The 19,565-nt window shown below is 38.8% G+C and overlaps 1 protein-coding gene across 1 annotated transcript; it reads right to left on the reverse strand.

Moving 5' to 3' along the window:
* Positions 1–914: 914 nt before the first annotated feature.
* LOC137297082 (protein mono-ADP-ribosyltransferase PARP3-like) lies at positions 915–19,323 on the reverse strand. The gene is made up of 11 exons (XM_067829063.1): positions 19,208–19,323; positions 15,108–15,321; positions 13,160–13,285; positions 12,643–12,828; positions 10,442–10,792; positions 9,992–10,054; positions 9,517–9,612; positions 8,670–8,753; positions 7,755–7,932; positions 5,928–6,071; positions 915–4,111 (listed from the first exon to the last, which is right to left on the reverse strand). Exons 2-11 carry the CDS (start codon positions 15,300–15,302, stop codon positions 3,936–3,938), a joined length of 1,599 nt encoding a protein of 532 aa, XP_067685164.1. The 5' UTR covers positions 15,303–15,321; positions 19,208–19,323; the 3' UTR covers positions 915–3,935.
* Positions 19,324–19,565: the final 242 nt, after the last annotated feature.

Here is a 19,565-nt window from a genome sequence, read left to right on the forward strand (position 1 = left end):
GCCCCAGTGTGCTGACGCACACACCTTGGGTTTATCACAGTCATGCTAAGCTGAAGTGCACTAATTACTGTCTATTACAGGCAGGGAAAATACCAAGCGCTCACCAGGTTTACCTCATATTAACTACACCTAAAGTATTTTTAAATTTGCTAATCATTCCTAAAAGAATTAATGATTTTAAACCTTACATTAACAATCAAATTTATAATGTTATGTGACTTTTGATTCATTAGAGTCGATCTCACTATTTGAAATGGTATGTCCACCTGACAAAGTTGCAAACTATTTACTAAATAATTATGATTTTTTACATTTACTAATATATTTCCTTCCATTGACTAACTACAACCACTGGACAAAATTTACCTTGCTACTTTTAATAATGATAATAATACATTTGTAAAGCACCTACTATCCACCTTAAGGATGTTCACTGGTGCATAAATGATAAGTAATTATGAATATTAAATTACTGAATTACCTTTTCAATAGTAATAATTTTCAAAATTCTGTTACATGATAATTTTCTTTACAAACATCATAACTTGGAAGTTGAATTGACTACTTTCCACTTAAATCCCGTAAAAATCACAAAACTCTCTTGATAATTTCCTTGCCTGTTGAATAAAAACAAAGAGTTTGACCCTGGTCGAGCCGGATATGGAAGAGTGTCTATATCCTCAGTAAAGAGCTACTTGGTGGTGTTGTGTGTAACACTCGGGTTACAGACAGTGAAGCAGACGTCATGTGATGCTGCATACACAGATATTTTGGATGTTGAACTTTTCCAGCTCTCACTCCATCACATAAAATACATACTTACATACACTGGTAACCTTACTCGGGTAACATTTATTTTTTTCCATGACTTTCAGAATCCAAAGATATTTGAATACATTTTTATTTTATGTCTATTTTTAAACTTCATTTTATTACTTCCGATTTGAAAATTAAAACTGGTGATGTTTGAAAGAGGTAAATATTAAAAATATCTTTTTCAGTTTTCAATTCAGAATTAAAAGTGTATGTGAATACAACTACTTTATGGAATCTGAACCAACTACGACTAAATACTAATGAAACAATTATACACCTAGCTACACAAAGGCATACCAACACTACGATAAACTCTGTGTTCTATATATACAAGCATTGTGCGCAGACTGAGAGGAAATATGTCACAGCAGTCTATCTCAGTGTTAACGGCCAAAGTAAAAGCTTTCTCGTCTCACATGGACAACCCCCGATTAATAAAGTGAGGCAAAATTGGGACACTCACATGATCCAGAAAGGGAGATAACTCTGTTTCCAAATGTAAACACTGCTGAAGACATATTTGTTCTCAGATTCTTTGGTGCCTCATCTCAATGCATCCCTTTATTAACCATGATGCCGAATATAAACAGGACATGTGATTTGTAAAATATGTCGAATGAAGTAACTTTGATGCATTGATAAGTTTAATATAATTGCAAACTTTCATACAATATCCTGGGGATGTCTTTGGCATCCATGGTGTTTAAAGGATGCCTTGAGAAAGTGGTGTTGACCCTACAGAGACTATATACACATGCAGATGAATTTACATATATATACAGAAATATGTTTTCAGGCACACAAGCCAAAATTTTCATACACCATTTGCCCTATAAAAACATTTTTCAGGCTGATAAATGCAAAAATAGTGATTGAAAATATGAATGCTTATAGATATGTCATGGTCCTTGATCAATGAGGATGGAACAAAAGTAATTAAAAGAGTCTCTTTATGTCTAATGATTGCAGGAATTGTGCAGTTTGAAGGACAAGTTCTCCATGTTTTATTTCTTGTGATGTAGGACGGTGGGGTAGCCTAATGGTTAAAGTATTTGCTCTTCAGGCCAATGACTGGTTTGATTCTCCACATGTGTTTAATATGTGAAACCCATTTCTGGTGTCACCTGCCGTGATATTGCTGGAGTATAGTGCTAAAAGCTGCGTACAAAACCTACTCACTCTTGTCATGAAATGCAATGGACAACTAATCCACTGCTCAAAGATGGACATCGAGTATGGCGGGTTTCAGGAATGTAACTGCAAGTGACACCAGAAGTAGGCTTCACACAGTGTACCTACATGGGGAATCAAACCCAGGGCTTTGAAGTGACAACTGGGTGCTTTAACTACTACGCTACCCCACAACTCCTGCTAGACAGAGATTATCAGATATGCACAAAATGCACACCTGACACTTAATAACTTTACTCTGTCAGGAGGAAGGTAATATCTTAAAAAACTACTCAAGTTTAAATCAGTCATTTTATGTGATATTACACTCAAAAGGTTTTACATGACCGTAATGCACAAATAAATAAAAGATGCATATTTACTGAATGAACTAATTTCAAAATGATTGTTCTTCACAAAAAAAATGTTATGTTCAACATGTCAGCAACAATATTCCAGTAAAACAAAACGAATATTACAATATTAAGATATATATACAAAAGTAAAAACTAATCAGGACCTGTTTTAATCAACATGAAAAGAAAAACAATCTTTCCTAATCCAAGAAATATATCACAAACTGAAAAAGGGCTGAACAACATTTAAGGGTCTTATTTAGCTGAAAACAAAACCTGCAAAACAAATGCAATAGAGAAAAAGGAAAAAGTTCATATCATTAACAGGTGTAAATAGGAAACTTGCAAAATGAAATATTTTCTTGCATAACAATAAAATAACAAGAACTTGTTATATAAACAATAATCAAATCAAAGTGAAAGAAACAGCACTTGGTTTATGTTCACAACCTGTACAAGAAACTACGCTATAACTACAAGAACATCAACAACGATTTCCTGTTAAAACTATCATAAACTATCTGTATCCCAACACTTACAGTAAAATATATAATAAAATACTAACTTCTATATCAGTTTAAAACACTAACAATATTAATTGTTGACTTACATTTGTTCAATGGGTTTTCTCCTTTGACTTCATTTGTCCTACAAGTTAACAAGTAGACACGGTAAAATTGTCATCAAATATGTGTATCATAACCTTTATCAAGATAACTTTCAATACTTAACATATCAAAACACCTTGTAACATCAAGAATTATTTTTGCAATCTGTATCACTCATTTGTTTCACATCTCAACCCTCAACCCTCAACCAGTAAGAGTGAGTGAGTTACGTTTTATGCTGCTTTTAGCAATATCCCAGCAATATCATGGCAAGGGACACCAGAAATCAACCAGTAATAAAGCAGCCAGGTGGAAAAAAATTTATAAGATATAATAATATAAGAAATATGCTTTTCACTAATTCTGGAAATTTTTTTGATGAAACAAAGATTGCCTGGTAACATTCTACATTTGTCTACATGATGGAGAAGGACATTGTTTTGTTTCATAGAAAGATCAAGAGGACGTTTTTTGTTATGGTTGTGTATGGAATAAATTTGCTAGTGGAGAAAACTCAGACTTCCTATTTAAAAGCAAAAATTCAGGGTGTAGGGAGTTGGGAAACACAGAAATAGGTACAGACTATCTAATGGTGGTAGAAAACCCCCTGTAAGTTAAACTTAAATGCTTTGAGGATGACATATTTTCCGTAGACATAACACTGGGTGTCATGTGTCAACAAATTGAGTAAATATTGATATTAAGCTGGTGATGTTAGAGTTGACGATATGTTGAAGGTAGAGTTGACGATGTTCGGCTGGTGAGGTTTGACTTGAAATACAACTGATGATGATCACTTGGGGACGTTTTAGCTGATATTGATGTTCAGTTTTGAAAGCTAACAATGCTTGATGATGTTTTAACTGATGTTGAAGCAGATGCAAAGGTTGCACCAATGATGAACAGATGATGTTTGCAAGTGTTCTTTAACACAGCCAACAGTGATGTTTGGCAGGTGATGTTAAGCTGATGTTGATGGTGATGTTCAGTAGGAGAACTCCATAAGGAGGAGGTACCGGATCCGGTTCTGGCTCTCCTTGTATACAAGATATTCACTCTGAGAGAAGCTGCTTCCTGCAAACTTGGACTGGTGTACGGGCTTGCCTTGTGGAACTGTCACCTTGTTGCCATCAATTGTAAGGCTTGTGTCAAGCTTGGGGTCTGAAACAAGGGGTAAAAGTCGTTCTCACTAATAGTGATAGCTAAGACAAATCTTGTGCACTTTGGGTTAAAAGCTACAATTTTGGCACCCTTTTTATTGAACCATAATGAACATTTCTGGATATGGATCCACCTCAGCAGTGTCCCCTGGTGGGGGAAAATCAAAGATGGCTGCCAATTTGACTAAAATGTATTCAATGCCTAATATATCATAACTATCATGTCATCTTCAGTATTTCATGACGGATCAATTGTAACAGTGATGTAGATATTCCCAAATTATTACACAGCACCATCTGGTGGTGCTGAAAGTCCATGATGGCCACCAAAATAACTTCGTTTTCAGAAACTGCATTCTTGTACTGCTATTGGCTGTGGATAAATTGATGACATTTAGATAATTGTAATATTGTGAAACATTAGGAGTGAAGGCTCTGACAAGGTCCTTCTCAATATGGTTTCTTTCTGAGTGTGTAACAGCAGCACAATTATCAGAATGTATCTGCAGTTTTGTTGGGGCAATGGGTTTGCCTTGTGGTTACATCATGGCGAATTTCCAGGTTCAATTCCTACATAGGTACAACATGTGAAACCTACTGTAATATTGCAAAAAGCAGTGCAAAACCTCCGTCAACAAGCACAGGTTGTTTAACTATGTAATACTGATAATGAGTCTATTTCTTGGGGGCTTTTTTTAGTCCTCCATGTGGAAGCTCAAAGGGAACTGTATGATCCATGATTGCTAGTAACTGAACTTGACATCCAAAACTGCTGTGCAAGAGTTGCTTCCGTTTGCATAATCCTATCATAATTATTCAAATCCCAGATTTACCCTGATAATAATCCTTTCCTTTCAGCAGTTGCCCATGGATTGTTTTCTTTAGGCCATGCTCTTTCATTAAGCTATATACAGTGATATATACAATTAACTTTCAACTAATGCTCAGTCTTAAAGAATTTAAGTAACTTTGATGGAAACAAACAACTGCTTTTCAACTTGGTAAGAGCTCCAGTGAGAGAGGAGACCCTGAACCTGAGAGAAACTAGTCTTGTTTCATTCAGGGCTTTAGTGCTGCAGTAATCCAGAAGGGAAAATGTGGATCAGGGATTTGTGAGATTACATCCACTCATGTAAAGTTGTTTTGGGTGGTACCCTTGAGAGATTCCAATTTAAAGTGAGTGAGTATGGTCTTACACTACTTTTAGCAATATTCTAACAGTGGGGGGATTACCAGAAATGAGCTTCACATACTGAACCCATGTGGGAAATCAAACTTGGGTCTTCGGTGTGGCACTTCAACTGTTTGGCTACCCAACTATCCCTCCATTTATAAGTGCTCCTCCACTACTTACACTGTTCACTAGAGGTTAGGATGGCCTACTGGCAAACAAGGATAAGTTGTATGAGTGCCACCCACTGGCACTTGCCATTGTGAGAGAAAGGAACCCAGGTTTCTGCGATCTAGTGTGATCATGTGAGAGTCTTATGAGCAAAGTGTGTGTCGCTATGCACAGAATCAACTTCATCATCATGCACTGTACTTGCACTAGCCAACATCTACTCTCCCTTTCACAAACCAAGTGGGTTTACTCATTGCTGTACACTGCCTACTTCTCGTTAATGCATTCTGTGCACTGATGCAACTTATCCTTGTTTGCCAGTAATAGATTGACAGGTAATGTTTGGTGATGATGGTCAAATTGTTTGTGACATCAACAGCATGGATCATTCTATATCAATCACTGGATTGTCTCGAAGAGAGATTTCATTGTACAGCTCATGTATATTTTTTGTACCACTGAAATCATCACTCACCTGGTTCGGTCCTCCCCTTGGCAACAATGGAGTCGAATCCTTTGGGAGCCTCTACAAGGCTGGAGTTATCCCGGTCAATGTGCTTCTCCTTGCCGAGTGCAACTTCATTCAGGAACATTATACCTGTCTTGCCATTGGTGCCAACTGGGGAACAGAAACATGTTGGCTGTACATAAACATTTCTAAACATTTAGTGTCGTAACTCCCATGCTATAACATAGTGTAATGAGAGTCTTTGAGCAACAGTCAAAATACTTGCCTTCCCATCCATCCTGCCCAATCAACATGGACTGTTGGATTCTCAAATTTTCCTATGTCAGAACATAAGGTGATCATGTTCCTCACATTCTGCAGTATTTCAGCTATATGGTGTGTCTGTTAATCATCAAGTCTGGACCAGAGAATTCAGTGATCAAAAGCATAAGCATCAATCTGCACAATTAGGATATGGTGACATGTCAACCAAGCTAGCAAGCCTGACCACCCGATCCTTTTATAGAATCTTATGACATGCATGGGTTACTGAAGATCAATTCTCATCCTCATCTTCAGGGATTGTTCTTCTGTCAGTTGCATATTATTACTGTTACATGACTGGGAATATATTTCCATATTTCAGGATTTCTAGTCCTATAGGACTAGGACACCTGTGGGCTAGTGGATACGCCATAACTATGAGAGCAGGAGGACAATGCTTTGTTACTCGGTTTCTTCGAGACATTCCTCTTTTGCATTACTGCTAGGCACATATTAGATGATCCTACGCACTAAACATATTTGTGACAAGAGAGGCGGTACAACGAATTGGGCGAGTACACTTGGCTGCTGCAGGTAGCCTGCACGTGCAATACATGCTAACCGTGACATGAAATCAACACTGCTACTGATTAACACCTGTGCCGCTACTGTTTTACACCTGTCTCAATACTGTTAAACAGATTTCAGTTGTAGTAAAAAATGTCCAAGTTAGGAAAACATGGGCAAATAGTTCATTCTCAGGCAAAGGACATAGCGTACAATGTTATCATGTATATGGACAAAAATTGTGCAACCAAAGCAGATTCTCTTTTACAAAGTAGCCTTGCTACTGGACTCTCAACGGCAACTTTAAAGCGTATTAAGGCAGAAGGTGGTAGGAGTGCAAGTGGACTTACATTTATCAGCCCCACCAAGTTGCGCAAACCCAAAACTTGCAGTTACAAACTTGATGATTTCGACCGGTGTGCAGTCCGTCAATTTGTACAAAGTTTATATGGTGTAAAGAAACAACTACCCACTCTGGATACGATGCATGATATGGCAAAGTTCCCAAATCGAGTGTGCTATAACAATTCATGCATGAAACGGAAAATGAACTTCTCGATATTTTTCAGACAACCTGTCTCCCTCTTGTTTCAAGTGGATTGTTCTGTGGGGCATTCCCAAGTATGCAAATTGGGGTCATCTGTCAGGTCGTGGATCATCTTATATGTCTTTACCAGTAGATCTGTGAAGCTCCAGGTTAAAATTGCTCTTCAGTAACCCATGCTTGTCGTAAGTGGTGAGTAATGGGATTGTGTGGTCAGACTCGCTGACTTGGTACATGTCATCATATTGCAATTGCTTAGTACAATGCTCACGTTGTTGATTACCTGATTGTCTGGCCCTGACACCACTCTTTACAGAAAACTGACATATAGCTGGAATAATGCAGTTTAGCTTTAAACAACAATGAATCAATAAAACAAAACCTACATAATTCACATAAACCCCATTTCACCTAACATCTTCAGCTTCAGAATTCACTATACATGTAGATCCATGGGATGTGTGTCTCCAACTACTCACCATAGCCAGCAGATTTCCCGTTTTCGGAGGCAAAGTAGATGCCTCTCCCTACTCGGCCCCCACTGTGGGGCATGATGCGCAGTCCGCTTTTCAAGATGGCTGCCACAACGGCCACGTTGGTTCCATGCCACAGCAACTTCCTGTTGTCAACAGTCTTATGACTTGAAAAGCGAGAAGCCTGCAAAGCAAACAATCAAATGAACTCAAGAAAGATATTTTACTCAGACATATGGAAAGTTTATGAACATCTCACATCACTGCTAGGTAAATGTCACAGAAAATTTCATACTGGTAGCATATATTAGGGCATGAAACTAAAAAATGTCAGAAAGACCACAGGGCTCGTTAGATGAAAAACTTGCCAGTCCTGACCAAACCTTAATTTTCAGCAAATAATTCAGGCTTGACAAGGCATACTTTATCATCCATTCTGAATTCATCGCTTATTCTTATGAGAGAGTTAATAAAGATTTGAAGCACGATGCATATCTTCAGGTACTTTGGGCAGGTGAATTTGAGAATCTGGTGGTCTGGTTGAAAATAAACTGTCCAGTTGGGCAGGTATGTATTTGAGACACTGCAGATTAACTACTCATATGAAGTTAAGGACCACTTGATTTTTTCCTATCACTTTTTTTTCTCTCAAATCAAATTCAGGTTCACACAAATCTTCCACATTATTACAGTCAATCTGTGACGAAATGCCACAGACCCAGAATTGATTATTTAGATTGTAAAACCTCTGACTCATCTATACTTGGTTGGATAACTGTCAGCTACACTTAACCTGCACTCTCCCATTTAGAGTTGCTTAATTCCTACAAAAAATACTTGCCCCTCGCTAAACCTAAAAATATACTTTGTAGTACCCATAGTATGCATGTGCCAGAACACAGTATTCTGCTGCATACTGACCTCGCCATCCCTGTTGACCTTCCAGATGTGCTGAATCTTGACCTTCCGGTAACCTTCAGTGGCATCCTTGTACTTGTTGAGAATCTGAAACAAACGGAGAGTGGACTGTGATATTGCTCAGTTGTGTAATAGTAGGAGGGGTGGTACCAATGGACTGTGGATCTAATAGCAATGGGATTTACCACTTTTCCTGTCTACAACCTTGACAGCAGATGACCTCATGACCTATGACCTTGCCGACAAAATACATTCACTGAACTTCAGATGGGGCTCCAGATAATTTTTTAATATCAGGAGTATGTACTCCTGATTTTTATAATTTAGGAGTACTTGAAAGACATAAGAGTACATTTAGGGAACTGTATGGGATTTAATGGCATGCCTGTATTCTATTCATATACTTCATACATGCACCACAACATTGCTACTCTTGTGTAAACAGGTCAATAAATAATAAAACAATACTTTTTCACATAAATACAACTGTAAATGATTCTAAGACCAAACACTAGTGATGTGGAGCACATCTGCTGTGTTTTATAAATCATTTCCTCCCATATTGTGCATATTTTTTATCCGTAGATACGCCATCACAGATGTTATTTACTTCAGTAACTCATGCATGTCCCAAAAGGCAACTAACAGGATCGGGTTGTCAGGCTCACTGAATTGGTCGACACATGTCATCCGTTCCCAGTAGCGCAGATCGATGCTCATGCTGTTTATCACATTGTGGTCCAGACTTGATTATTTCCAGACCGCTGTCATGCAGCTGGAATGCGGCATAAAGCCAAACTCACTCACTCTCTATTCTTCCAGAGATTCAGGCTACAGACATACTCCTCACCTTGAACTCCTCACTTTTAGGGTCAACAAGTTCAAGGCCACACTTGAGAAGGCCATAGTTGACATCAATGGGGTTCGGGAGAGCATCATCCTTTGACTGAAATAACAAATTCACAGATGAAAATTTATAAATTCTGTATCTACTGACATTAGAAAGATAACAATTTCAACATTTTTGCATTTTCCCAATGTAGAACCAGTACAAAATCAGTACCCAGCTAGAAATTATACTTTTCCTATAATTTTCAGTGTCAGCTAAATAAGTAAATGTTCTATTATGGACTTGAGATCCATCACTCGACTAAACATAACGGGACAAAATGAGTCCTTTACTCACTGATAAGGGATACTATTATCCAACAAAACTACAAATAACAGGTTGTATTTCGCCCCTGTGGAGCCACATATCAATACCAGTATCCCAGTTTCAAACTATGGCCGAACAAAACACAAGAAAAACAGCCAACATGACTTACAGCTGTCAAGGCTTTGTCCTTGTCCTTCTGGAGACTTTGAGCCAGCTCAATATCTCCCAGCACCTGAAACACACGTTAACGTACATTCACGGTACAAAACCCTTCATTCTATGGGGAGCTGTTGAAGTCAAGATCATTTACAGTAGATACTCAGATTTCTAAATGTCAAACATCTCATCCCTGTAATTTTATGAACAATTCAAGAATGCAAGACCTTGATGAATTCAAATGTGACAAATATACATCACTGATATACAACAAAAAGACCAGTATAGTTTAATAATGAAACACAAATACTCTACTTTGAATGAGTTTCATAGTAGCTATTGTAACTATCTACAAATCACAAGCACTTTCATACAAAATGTCATTTCCACTACACCTTCTCCACAGGTAAAGAGGTCAGGTCAATTTATCATCAAAGAAGAAAACAAAGTTGGCTCAACTTACAGCCAACATGTCCATCTTCTTCTGAAGAGTCTCCGAGTCAGCAATAGATGGTAGAATCTTGCGACCAAAGTCATGTGGAATGACTGTGTAGAACTTAGAAGACAGTTCCCTGAGTTTAGCCGTTGCTGGCTTGCTCTTTTTCAACTCATCTTCAATTTCCTCCAAACACTCAAAGCCTTTAGCTATCTGGGTTTTGCTCAATTTACCCAGCGGCATCTTCTTTACATCAATGTCAAAGCTCTTCATGGCGTCTTTGAACATGTCCAGGTCGAAGATGAGATTCACCAGTTTCTGTGTGGTGACATCTAGAGCACTCTCTTTGACTTTTCTTCCCTTGGTGTCTACCACAGGCTAAAACAAAGATTCATATGTAAGAAGTAACAGGGCTTGTAAGTCTCGCGAGCCGCTAAACTGGTTCCCGAATCCCTTTGCGTGCACCAAGTTACAATATGCAAGAAGGGGCTCTGCTTACTCCTGGTACAATTAAAAAGTCATGAAATGCTGTTTGTCAGCAGAAGTACTAAGGTCTCACGACATGCTGTCATATCGACATGCTGTCATATATACAGGCCACATTTTCAGAAGGAGTCAGAATATAAGTGACACTTGATGAAGGAGTGAAAAAAGTCTTCAAAATATTGTGTTACAGAGTTACAGAGGACGTCAAAGTTAGTCATTCAGGATTTTAATAACAATAATATTTAGAATCAGACTAAAATTGGTCTCTTCATCACAAGTTAATTCATGTCATAAGAGGCAACTCAAAGTATGACCAGCAATTATTGAGAATTTTACAGATTGTAAATTTATTGTTTTTTCACTTATTACTCACATATTAAATGTGAATGTTTGCAGGACATAACTCCAGATTCAATTTAGTAAAGTCACCATGGTTACCAATGCAGGCTCCAATGCAGCGGTGCATACTACTGATCAAAGAAGTTAGAAAGTCATGGCCCATGCTGTCCCAATATCTGACCACCTCTTCTTCCATTACAGCAATATTTGTCAGATTTTTCTTTTTGACACTTTCCTTCATAAGTCCCCAAACATTTTCTGTTGGATATAGGTCAGGCATATAGCTTGGCGAACCTAATAATGTCATATTTTGGGTCCAAAACCAAGCCAGTGAATACTTTGAACAATCTTTTGAGTCATTGTCCTGCAGGAAAATCCAAACATTTCCAAAGAATACGTGAGCAGATGGAAGTAAATGCCCCTCAAGAATATCTGTGTATCACTCACTGTTTATATTCCCCTAAAATACACAGAGGGGTATTACCCCCAACACAGATATGCCACCCCACACGTCAAATTTCGGACTGTACTTTGGGTGCTTGATATACAAAGATTTTTCAGCTTGTTTGGTACAGAATTTTAGTGTATCATGAAACAGCCACACAGAACTCTCATCTGAGAAAATCACATTGTCACATTTAAATTTCTATGCTGTAAGCACCAGTTCAACCTTCGCTCATTTTGTTCAGGTTTCGTGATCACTGGTGGACATTCCTCGAACTTTTCTGCCAGTTTGGTTCTAATTGTCTCCTTACAGACAGCCACAGTTCCTCCATCGACCATATCCAGCCTAAGTTTTCTGAACTCTTATAGAAACAAGAATACCAAGCCACTTCCTGTCACAGTCAATTTTCTGGGCCTACCTGTGCCTCCCTGGTGCTACATGCCATATCCATTTGCAATATTTTTCAAAATATGATAAACAGTGGATAAAGGGATGACTGTTCTACTTCAAATGACTTAAGCTGATCTGATGTCCTTGTTATAATACTCTAAAATGAGCTTTCTCTTCAAAATTCATCCATACTCAGGATCACTAATTCACAAACTAATGAAAAAGGATTAATGGAGTTGTCTCCCTTGAATGAAACCAAGCACTTGATAGCTGGTCAAGGTTGTTTACACTAGAAATCCAATTAAACATATTCCTAAAATTCTCAATAACTTCTGGTCATACTAGAATTTAAGATGCATAGATCGAAACTGCTGAATGCAATCACTGGACTTTCTGGTTCAGGATGAAATGTTTATAGAAGTCCGCCATAAAACTTGAATACTGCCGAATTTTGTTTTCAATGACAAGCTAACATTGTATATATCACCGTTTGCGGAGAAAGCCAAATTAACAGGGGCTGGATGCCTGCTGCAAGAGTGATACAACATCGCCTACATCAACTACCTACAGCATCAACTTCATCCTCCTCATCTTCGTTTGCCATCTCGATGAGAGTGTACTTTCCTGGCACAGGCTTGAAGCTGTCACGGTTGGCCCATTTGTTCCTGGTTTTGTCTTGGAACTTCTTCTCAAAATCCTTCACTGCTGCGTCTAGTGCCATTGGTCCCTTTAAGGCATTTGCACCAGACTCCCCCTTTAATAGATAAGAAAGGAAAACTCCATCATTTAAATTACTCTACACTTTTCAACAAAAACAGGGAAAACACAGGGCATGGAGAATTAATAACATGAAAATGTCCATTTGCTGGGATCATTTACAAACGTCTTCAATAGTTTCATAGCAATAAATATAAAAATATCATCATCAAAACTGGTTTGGCACCTCTCCTTTAGACTAAGAAAGTGGTCACCAAATTTGCCATCTTTGTCATCACGAAGTCCTGGGAATCTACTTCATCTCATCTTGTGCTAAAGGCTTCATAAACCAAAATTACTCACTCCAAGAATTTGCAAGTTTCACTTACCACTCGGCCCCACCGATTCCAGGTGAAGTAGTTCCCAGCGTTCTTCAACACCTGTATCACGTAGTATTTGTTGTTGTTGAAGCCGATGTTGGTCTGGTTCAACATGCAGTCATAGTCATCTTCCACCTGCACACAACATCGGCATGTAGTAACTACATCAACAGTCTGGGAACATGTACACACGTTCACCAGATTCTAAACTGCATTGTTGTGGGGGTGGTGGGGGAGGAATCATTAGTTTTATGAAAACTGGGATTTACTTACTACTGGCAAACAAGGATAGGTTGCACACTGACCTGACAATTGACCTGTATCAGCATGTATGACTGCCCCACATTTACACTTGCCATTTTGAGCGAAGGGGCCCCAGCTTGTCCACAATGAAGTATAGTTGCTACACTGACCATGTGAAAGTTGTTTTAGTGTCAAATTCAGGACAGTCATCGTCCAAATAATTCTAAAAACCCCAGACTATGTAACCAAACTGTATGGGACTTATTAGTTACTTATGATTTAATCTGCTTTCTTAATCTTTACCACTCCTGCAGAGTACAGTGTCTTGTCAGCTACCCTGTCCCCTTTGTCACTTCCATTAAGTACTGTATATGACATTTATGGCCTTTATTACTCATCCCCCTTGGCTGTGACTGTCATCACATCAACTGTAGAAGGAAGTACTATTGTTCCTCTAGCTGTTCATTGTTGAATCATGCCTGTCCATTGTTGTTAAAAACTGTATATATATGTATGCTCACATACATATATATGCTCACATCTATACTGAGAGTGTGAGGGTCTGGTATTTCAACTGTCTCTGTATGGAGACTGTGAGCAGGATATGCCACTCGCAGCAAGGGCCCGAGGGTTGAGTTTGAAGTCTGCTCACCTCATTCATGTATACTTGTTTGTAATGTCTTGTGTAAGGAACTAAAGAAGTTTGAACTTAACTGTGCCTTCACTTTATCAATGTATTAATTTGTCTTTGTCAACGTACTTTTCGTCATAATTTAAGGGCTGAATTCACTTCAACCACATATGAATGCGTTGACACTCTTATGAGCATGCAGATTCAATTTCATCATCATGCACTTCACATGCTCTGGCCCATACATCTCCTCTCCCATTCATAAAGCAATGGGTTTACTCACTGCCATGCACTACCTACAAATGCATTCTCTTTTCTAGTCAGCTTATCCTTGTTTGCCAGTAAAATTCCTACTTTCCAAAATTCTGGGCATAATAACAATTCTGCAATATCAAAAACAACCCGGTTCAGTTCTCCACATGGGTACTAAGTGTGAAGCCCATTTGTGGTGTCCCCTGTCATGATTTTATGTGACATAAAACAAAACTCACCCAGTCTCTTCCACATATACATCAGTGGTCAGTACATAATGAGGTTTGGTTCGAACAACCCAATGATTGACATCATGACCATGAATCTACTTAACTAGGATACAGTGGCATGCACAAACCACCAAGTAAGCAGATTTCACCATGCAATCCCTTCACAAAGAGTGATAATAATAGTAAGTCATCTTCTATAGTGAACACTCTCCAAACTCCAAGTTATTGCTAACGCCACTTAATCAGAATGTGACTATTATTAGCCTGGATAACCCAAGCTGCCTGTCAGGCACTCAAAGGTCACATGACTCTGTTCAACCGGGTACCCATTTTCTGCCAGGTGAACAGAGGAAATTTTGAGTAAACTCACTTGCCTGAGGTGTGACAGCATGTATCACATGAGCTTCGTTGTGAGGTAGGACTGAAATCCAAGAAACTCCTAGAAGTCAAGCTGACAAACACAGTCACCAATCTTAGGACTGTCTGAGCTTGATGATGCTTAACTTCAACTGATTTGTGACCTGAGCTCTGCGCACCTTTAACGCTGAAACTCAATTTTAACCCTCAAATTCATAGGGGAATCCCCTACTTGTGAGCTTACCTCATAGGAGGCACTGCATGGGATGAAGGAGTCAGGTTTGTGGGACTTCTTCTTGCCTGCATCAGCAGCCTTCAGCGTCTTGATCTTGTCCTTCAGCGTAGGCGCCTCGTCTTCTTCCTCCACCTCCACCTCAACCTTGGCCTTCTTGCCTCCAGCCTTGCCCTTCGCCTTCCCACCCTTCCTCTTTGGAGGCATGCTGATAATGTACCGTTATCTGTAAACCAAACACAGGTGCTGGGATATGGTCTGGCACTATCCGCAACAATGTTAAAGGAGAATTTGGAATTCTCAGCATAAGAAATGTGTTGTGTGAGGGCAGTGCTGTATAAAAATGTATTGTGTGAGGGTAGTGCTGTATAAAAATGTATTGTGTGTGTATAGTATTTAATAACATTGCATTGTGTGATGGCACTGACAAACATTGCATTGTGTGATGTCACTGACAAACATTGCATTGTGTGATGGCACTGACAAACATTGCATTGTGTGAGGTTATTATCTAATATGTTCCATAACAATGTGTGAGGTTAGTATTGAATAACATTGCATTGTGTGAGGATAATACTGTATGTAATTGCATTGTATGAGGGTAGCATTATATAAAATCAAATTATGTCATGATTTTAATGTATAGCATAGCTAAGAATCTCATGTAGATAGAATTGCATAATATAACATGGAGCCTGTAAATCATTATATGGCAGATTTGTATGAGGGTAATGTTGTGTTAAGGTAGTGTTGTGCGAGGCTTGTGTTGGGTGTGGACTTGTTTGTGACAAATACTCATTTTATTCTACCTTGCCTTACCAGGCAGACAGGTTAGTCCACAATTTGCTTATCATATTGTAGCCAGAATTCTGTTCCCTTATCAATATATGGGTGCAAATTGTGTAAATCCCATATATGGAGTCTTCTGATAATGCTGGAATATTTTTAAAGTGGCATAAAACTCAGCTCACTCACTCTCTCAATCACACACCAATGTAGCAAGAAGCGAGGTGTTTGGGGGCAGTCCTGGTCATCACTCTGAAGGTCTGGGTTCTATTCCCATGTTAGGTACAATCTGCCCAGGTTGGTTTCATCCTACCCACGATGTCATACGGCTGGGATGTTTCACAAAATCCATCTTACCCGTCAAGGGCCTTAAAATATACAAAATATCATTCTCTTAGAGTTTTACTTCAGTTTATATAATTTTAGAAAACTTTTTACCCTAACAATGAGCAGGAAGTGCCCTTCGTTAACATCCATCACAATAGACTATTTTCCAGTACATTTCCAAATATAAAGTCCAAGAATAAAACTCTAATTCCGAGTTCACAAGTTTTCAAAATGTTCACAATTATTTCCCTGTTAAGGTATTCAGTTTTAAATTTGACATTACCATAATATCTTTGTGAAAAATATAAAAAAATACTTTGCACTAACTACACATGTTGTTACTCATTGCATAGAAAATTCATGGCCCCGGCATGTATTATTTACCAACTAAACAGACCAGGCCTCTGGATAGCAAGTCAGTGTTTGTGTGTGTGTATCCATGTTACCCAGTGCTCCATAACCACCTCATTATAATGCGGGTGAATGATCTGGTCATGCAACTCACACCAGGTATGGAGCTAATAAACTCAGCCAGTGTTTTTGCAGAAAGAATGTGTATCTGACTCCAAAAAATGTGTCCATGACTCCCTCTCATAGCACTTTCTATGTCAAGGGCAAACGCCATTAAAGTTGACTCCCAAAATCATGTCCGTGACTCCCACTCCTGACATATGGGAGTCATAATGACTGCTAAATGTTAATTTTCAGGGTAAACACTGCACAGGGTCACAGTCATATAGGGGGAATACTTTAATATAGCCATGTTCGACTGTGGCATGGCATGTGAATGGGCTAGTGGTATATCACACAAATCAGTAGCAAAAACAAACAAACAGATATTTACAGGAAGTGAAGCATACACATGTAATTTTTGCCTCTGTAACTAATCTCTCTTTAATGTTTCCTTTTATCATTTAACATGACTACTACTCAAAATAAGTAAAGAAAGGCCAACTGTTCTTCATATCACGTTATTTGTTTTTAGTTTGCTGCACCCAGCAATATTCCAGCTGTACAATTGTGGTCTGTACATAATCAAGTCTGGGCCACTCAATCCAGTGGTCAACAGCATGAGCAGCACTCTACACAAATGGAATGTGATGATGTGTCAACCAAGTCAGGGGGTCTGACCAACCAATCCAGTTAGGTGCCTTTTTGTTTCATGCCAAGCTTTGATTACATTAGGCAATTCTAATCAGGATTTCCACAGGTTTAATCAGCAAAATAGAAAAGTTCTGAAATACAGCCACCAGCTTTGGAGTCACTAGGTGGTCTCACAGTCCTGAACCAGATTATTTTCCCTTGTGCCCAGTCCCTTCTGTAATCCTAAATCTCTATAAAGCAAGTCTAGCAAGTTTCCTCAGTTTCTCATCCATCTCCTTTTCTGGAATTATTTGTGTCTGTCAAAATTACATGTAATGATTATAATTAATTAATACTCTAGGAACTCGCTTGGACATTTGAAAGCAATGCTGTCTCTTGAGATTATGTGACAGAGTGTCAAGTGAAGTGAGGTCTAGTGAGGGTTATAGCGACACCATAGTGTAATGTATGCTATATTACTTAACTGTGTGATAACATGTAGTACTTGATTTATAGGTGAACTGGTAATGTATCTGGGTTGTCCTTGTATTATATCTATATTTATCTTTACTGGGGCTAGATATGACTGCAAGAGCAGGGTTTCACCTTGACCCTCAAAACTTGGGTTCCAGAGGACCACTGATTCCTATTTTCAAGTATATTATGATTAAGATTTGATATTCATTTATAACATTTGTAACATTATATTACTTGTCAAGAATTTGGTTCAAGGTATGGCATAGTGATTCCCTCAAGACCTATCATATTCTGTCCTACACCTATACATTTATACATTTCTGTGAACTGCTAACACATGCTTGGGGTGGCATAACAATATATGTAATTGGAGTGCAGAGATCACCACAATGTTCTCTGATTATAGTACTTATCTGCATAACTTAATTCTATTCTCCGATTATTGTATGTGAACTATGAAATAATATGTCCACACTTATCTTCAACAGATCTCATAAACACAAGGGAGCAATGGTGACAGTGCAACTACCCTCTTCTGTCCCATGTACATAAACTTCTAGTGCATGAACTCATAGCAAGTAATCCAGAGAACCCTTCCACCGCAATGTGCCTGCCATTTTGCCTGTTGCCATTCAGCTTGTTGAAATATCAACCGTTAACGCTGCACCGGTATTCTGTGAATCTCGTGGAGATGTGTGTGTGTGTGTGCTGTGATGTGTGGCACTGGTGCATAATAATCACTTTCTTCACGTGCAGATGGATACAGTTGAATGACCTAATAATGCGAGCTTGGAACGGTCACATTGATCTAATGGTGACCTTGTGCCCTATTTATCATTCTTAGACGTGAACGAGCAAGACGTGTGCATTTCGCGCGTGCGTTATAACGAGGAGATATCCTGGAGCTGTAACCCAGTGAGAACTAGCGCGGACACACCTTTTATCTATCGTCTCTTGATAAAACGAGGTGTGTATAACTAGGCTATGTTTACTTTGATCCTTTCTGTATCTGTCCTGCATATCAGGCAAACACTGACCACAGTGAGGCCTCATATTCCTGCTATCGCTTACACACATCCTTAACAGCTGGCCATACAACGCCGGCCACAACAAGTGCCACGCCCACCATTCGGAGGCCCTGTTGAGGTTGGCAGAACGGGTTTTATGAATGGTTAATCAGTCTTACGCAAAGCAATATTCAGTAACAAATGATATAAACACACACGTTGCAACATAATCAAGAACGTATGCACAAATAACGTTGAAATATGTGTATACTTTAATAGATCAGATACTATTAACTGTGCACAGTGAGCTTTCTGGGAGAAAATTAATCAATACATTTCTGCAATCTACCACATCTTCAAGTGGTGGCGTTTCTCCACCATTTATACTATTTCATATACTTATTGCTGATAATTACACACAAAACGCATTACCTTATCGTAAGACAACGCTTGTTCAGAGAAATATATCCACAGGCTGGAGGACAACCAGCAGCTTAGAGTCGTTAGCTGGGCTCTAGTGCTCTATATACCGGCCGGCCCGACATGTCAAAACACGATAGCTCTCAGCCAATCAAATTGGATGGATCGGGTGACGTCACGATCGGGTCTCTACACGTACGGAGGTATGTTGCAATACCTGGGGTTTTATTTACTTGCACGTTGTGTGGGAAAATGACTGAGTCGCAGCCCAATTACATGGTGTATGACGATGACTTTTCATACAGCATACAGCATGTCCTATAAATATAACCGAGGTATAGTCGTATAAAAGTGAGGATACTTGTCTAGG

This window comes from Haliotis asinina, chromosome 9 (genome assembly GCF_037392515.1).
Source record: "Haliotis asinina isolate JCU_RB_2024 chromosome 9, JCU_Hal_asi_v2, whole genome shotgun sequence".
NCBI lineage: Eukaryota > Metazoa > Mollusca > Gastropoda > Lepetellida > Haliotidae > Haliotis > Haliotis asinina.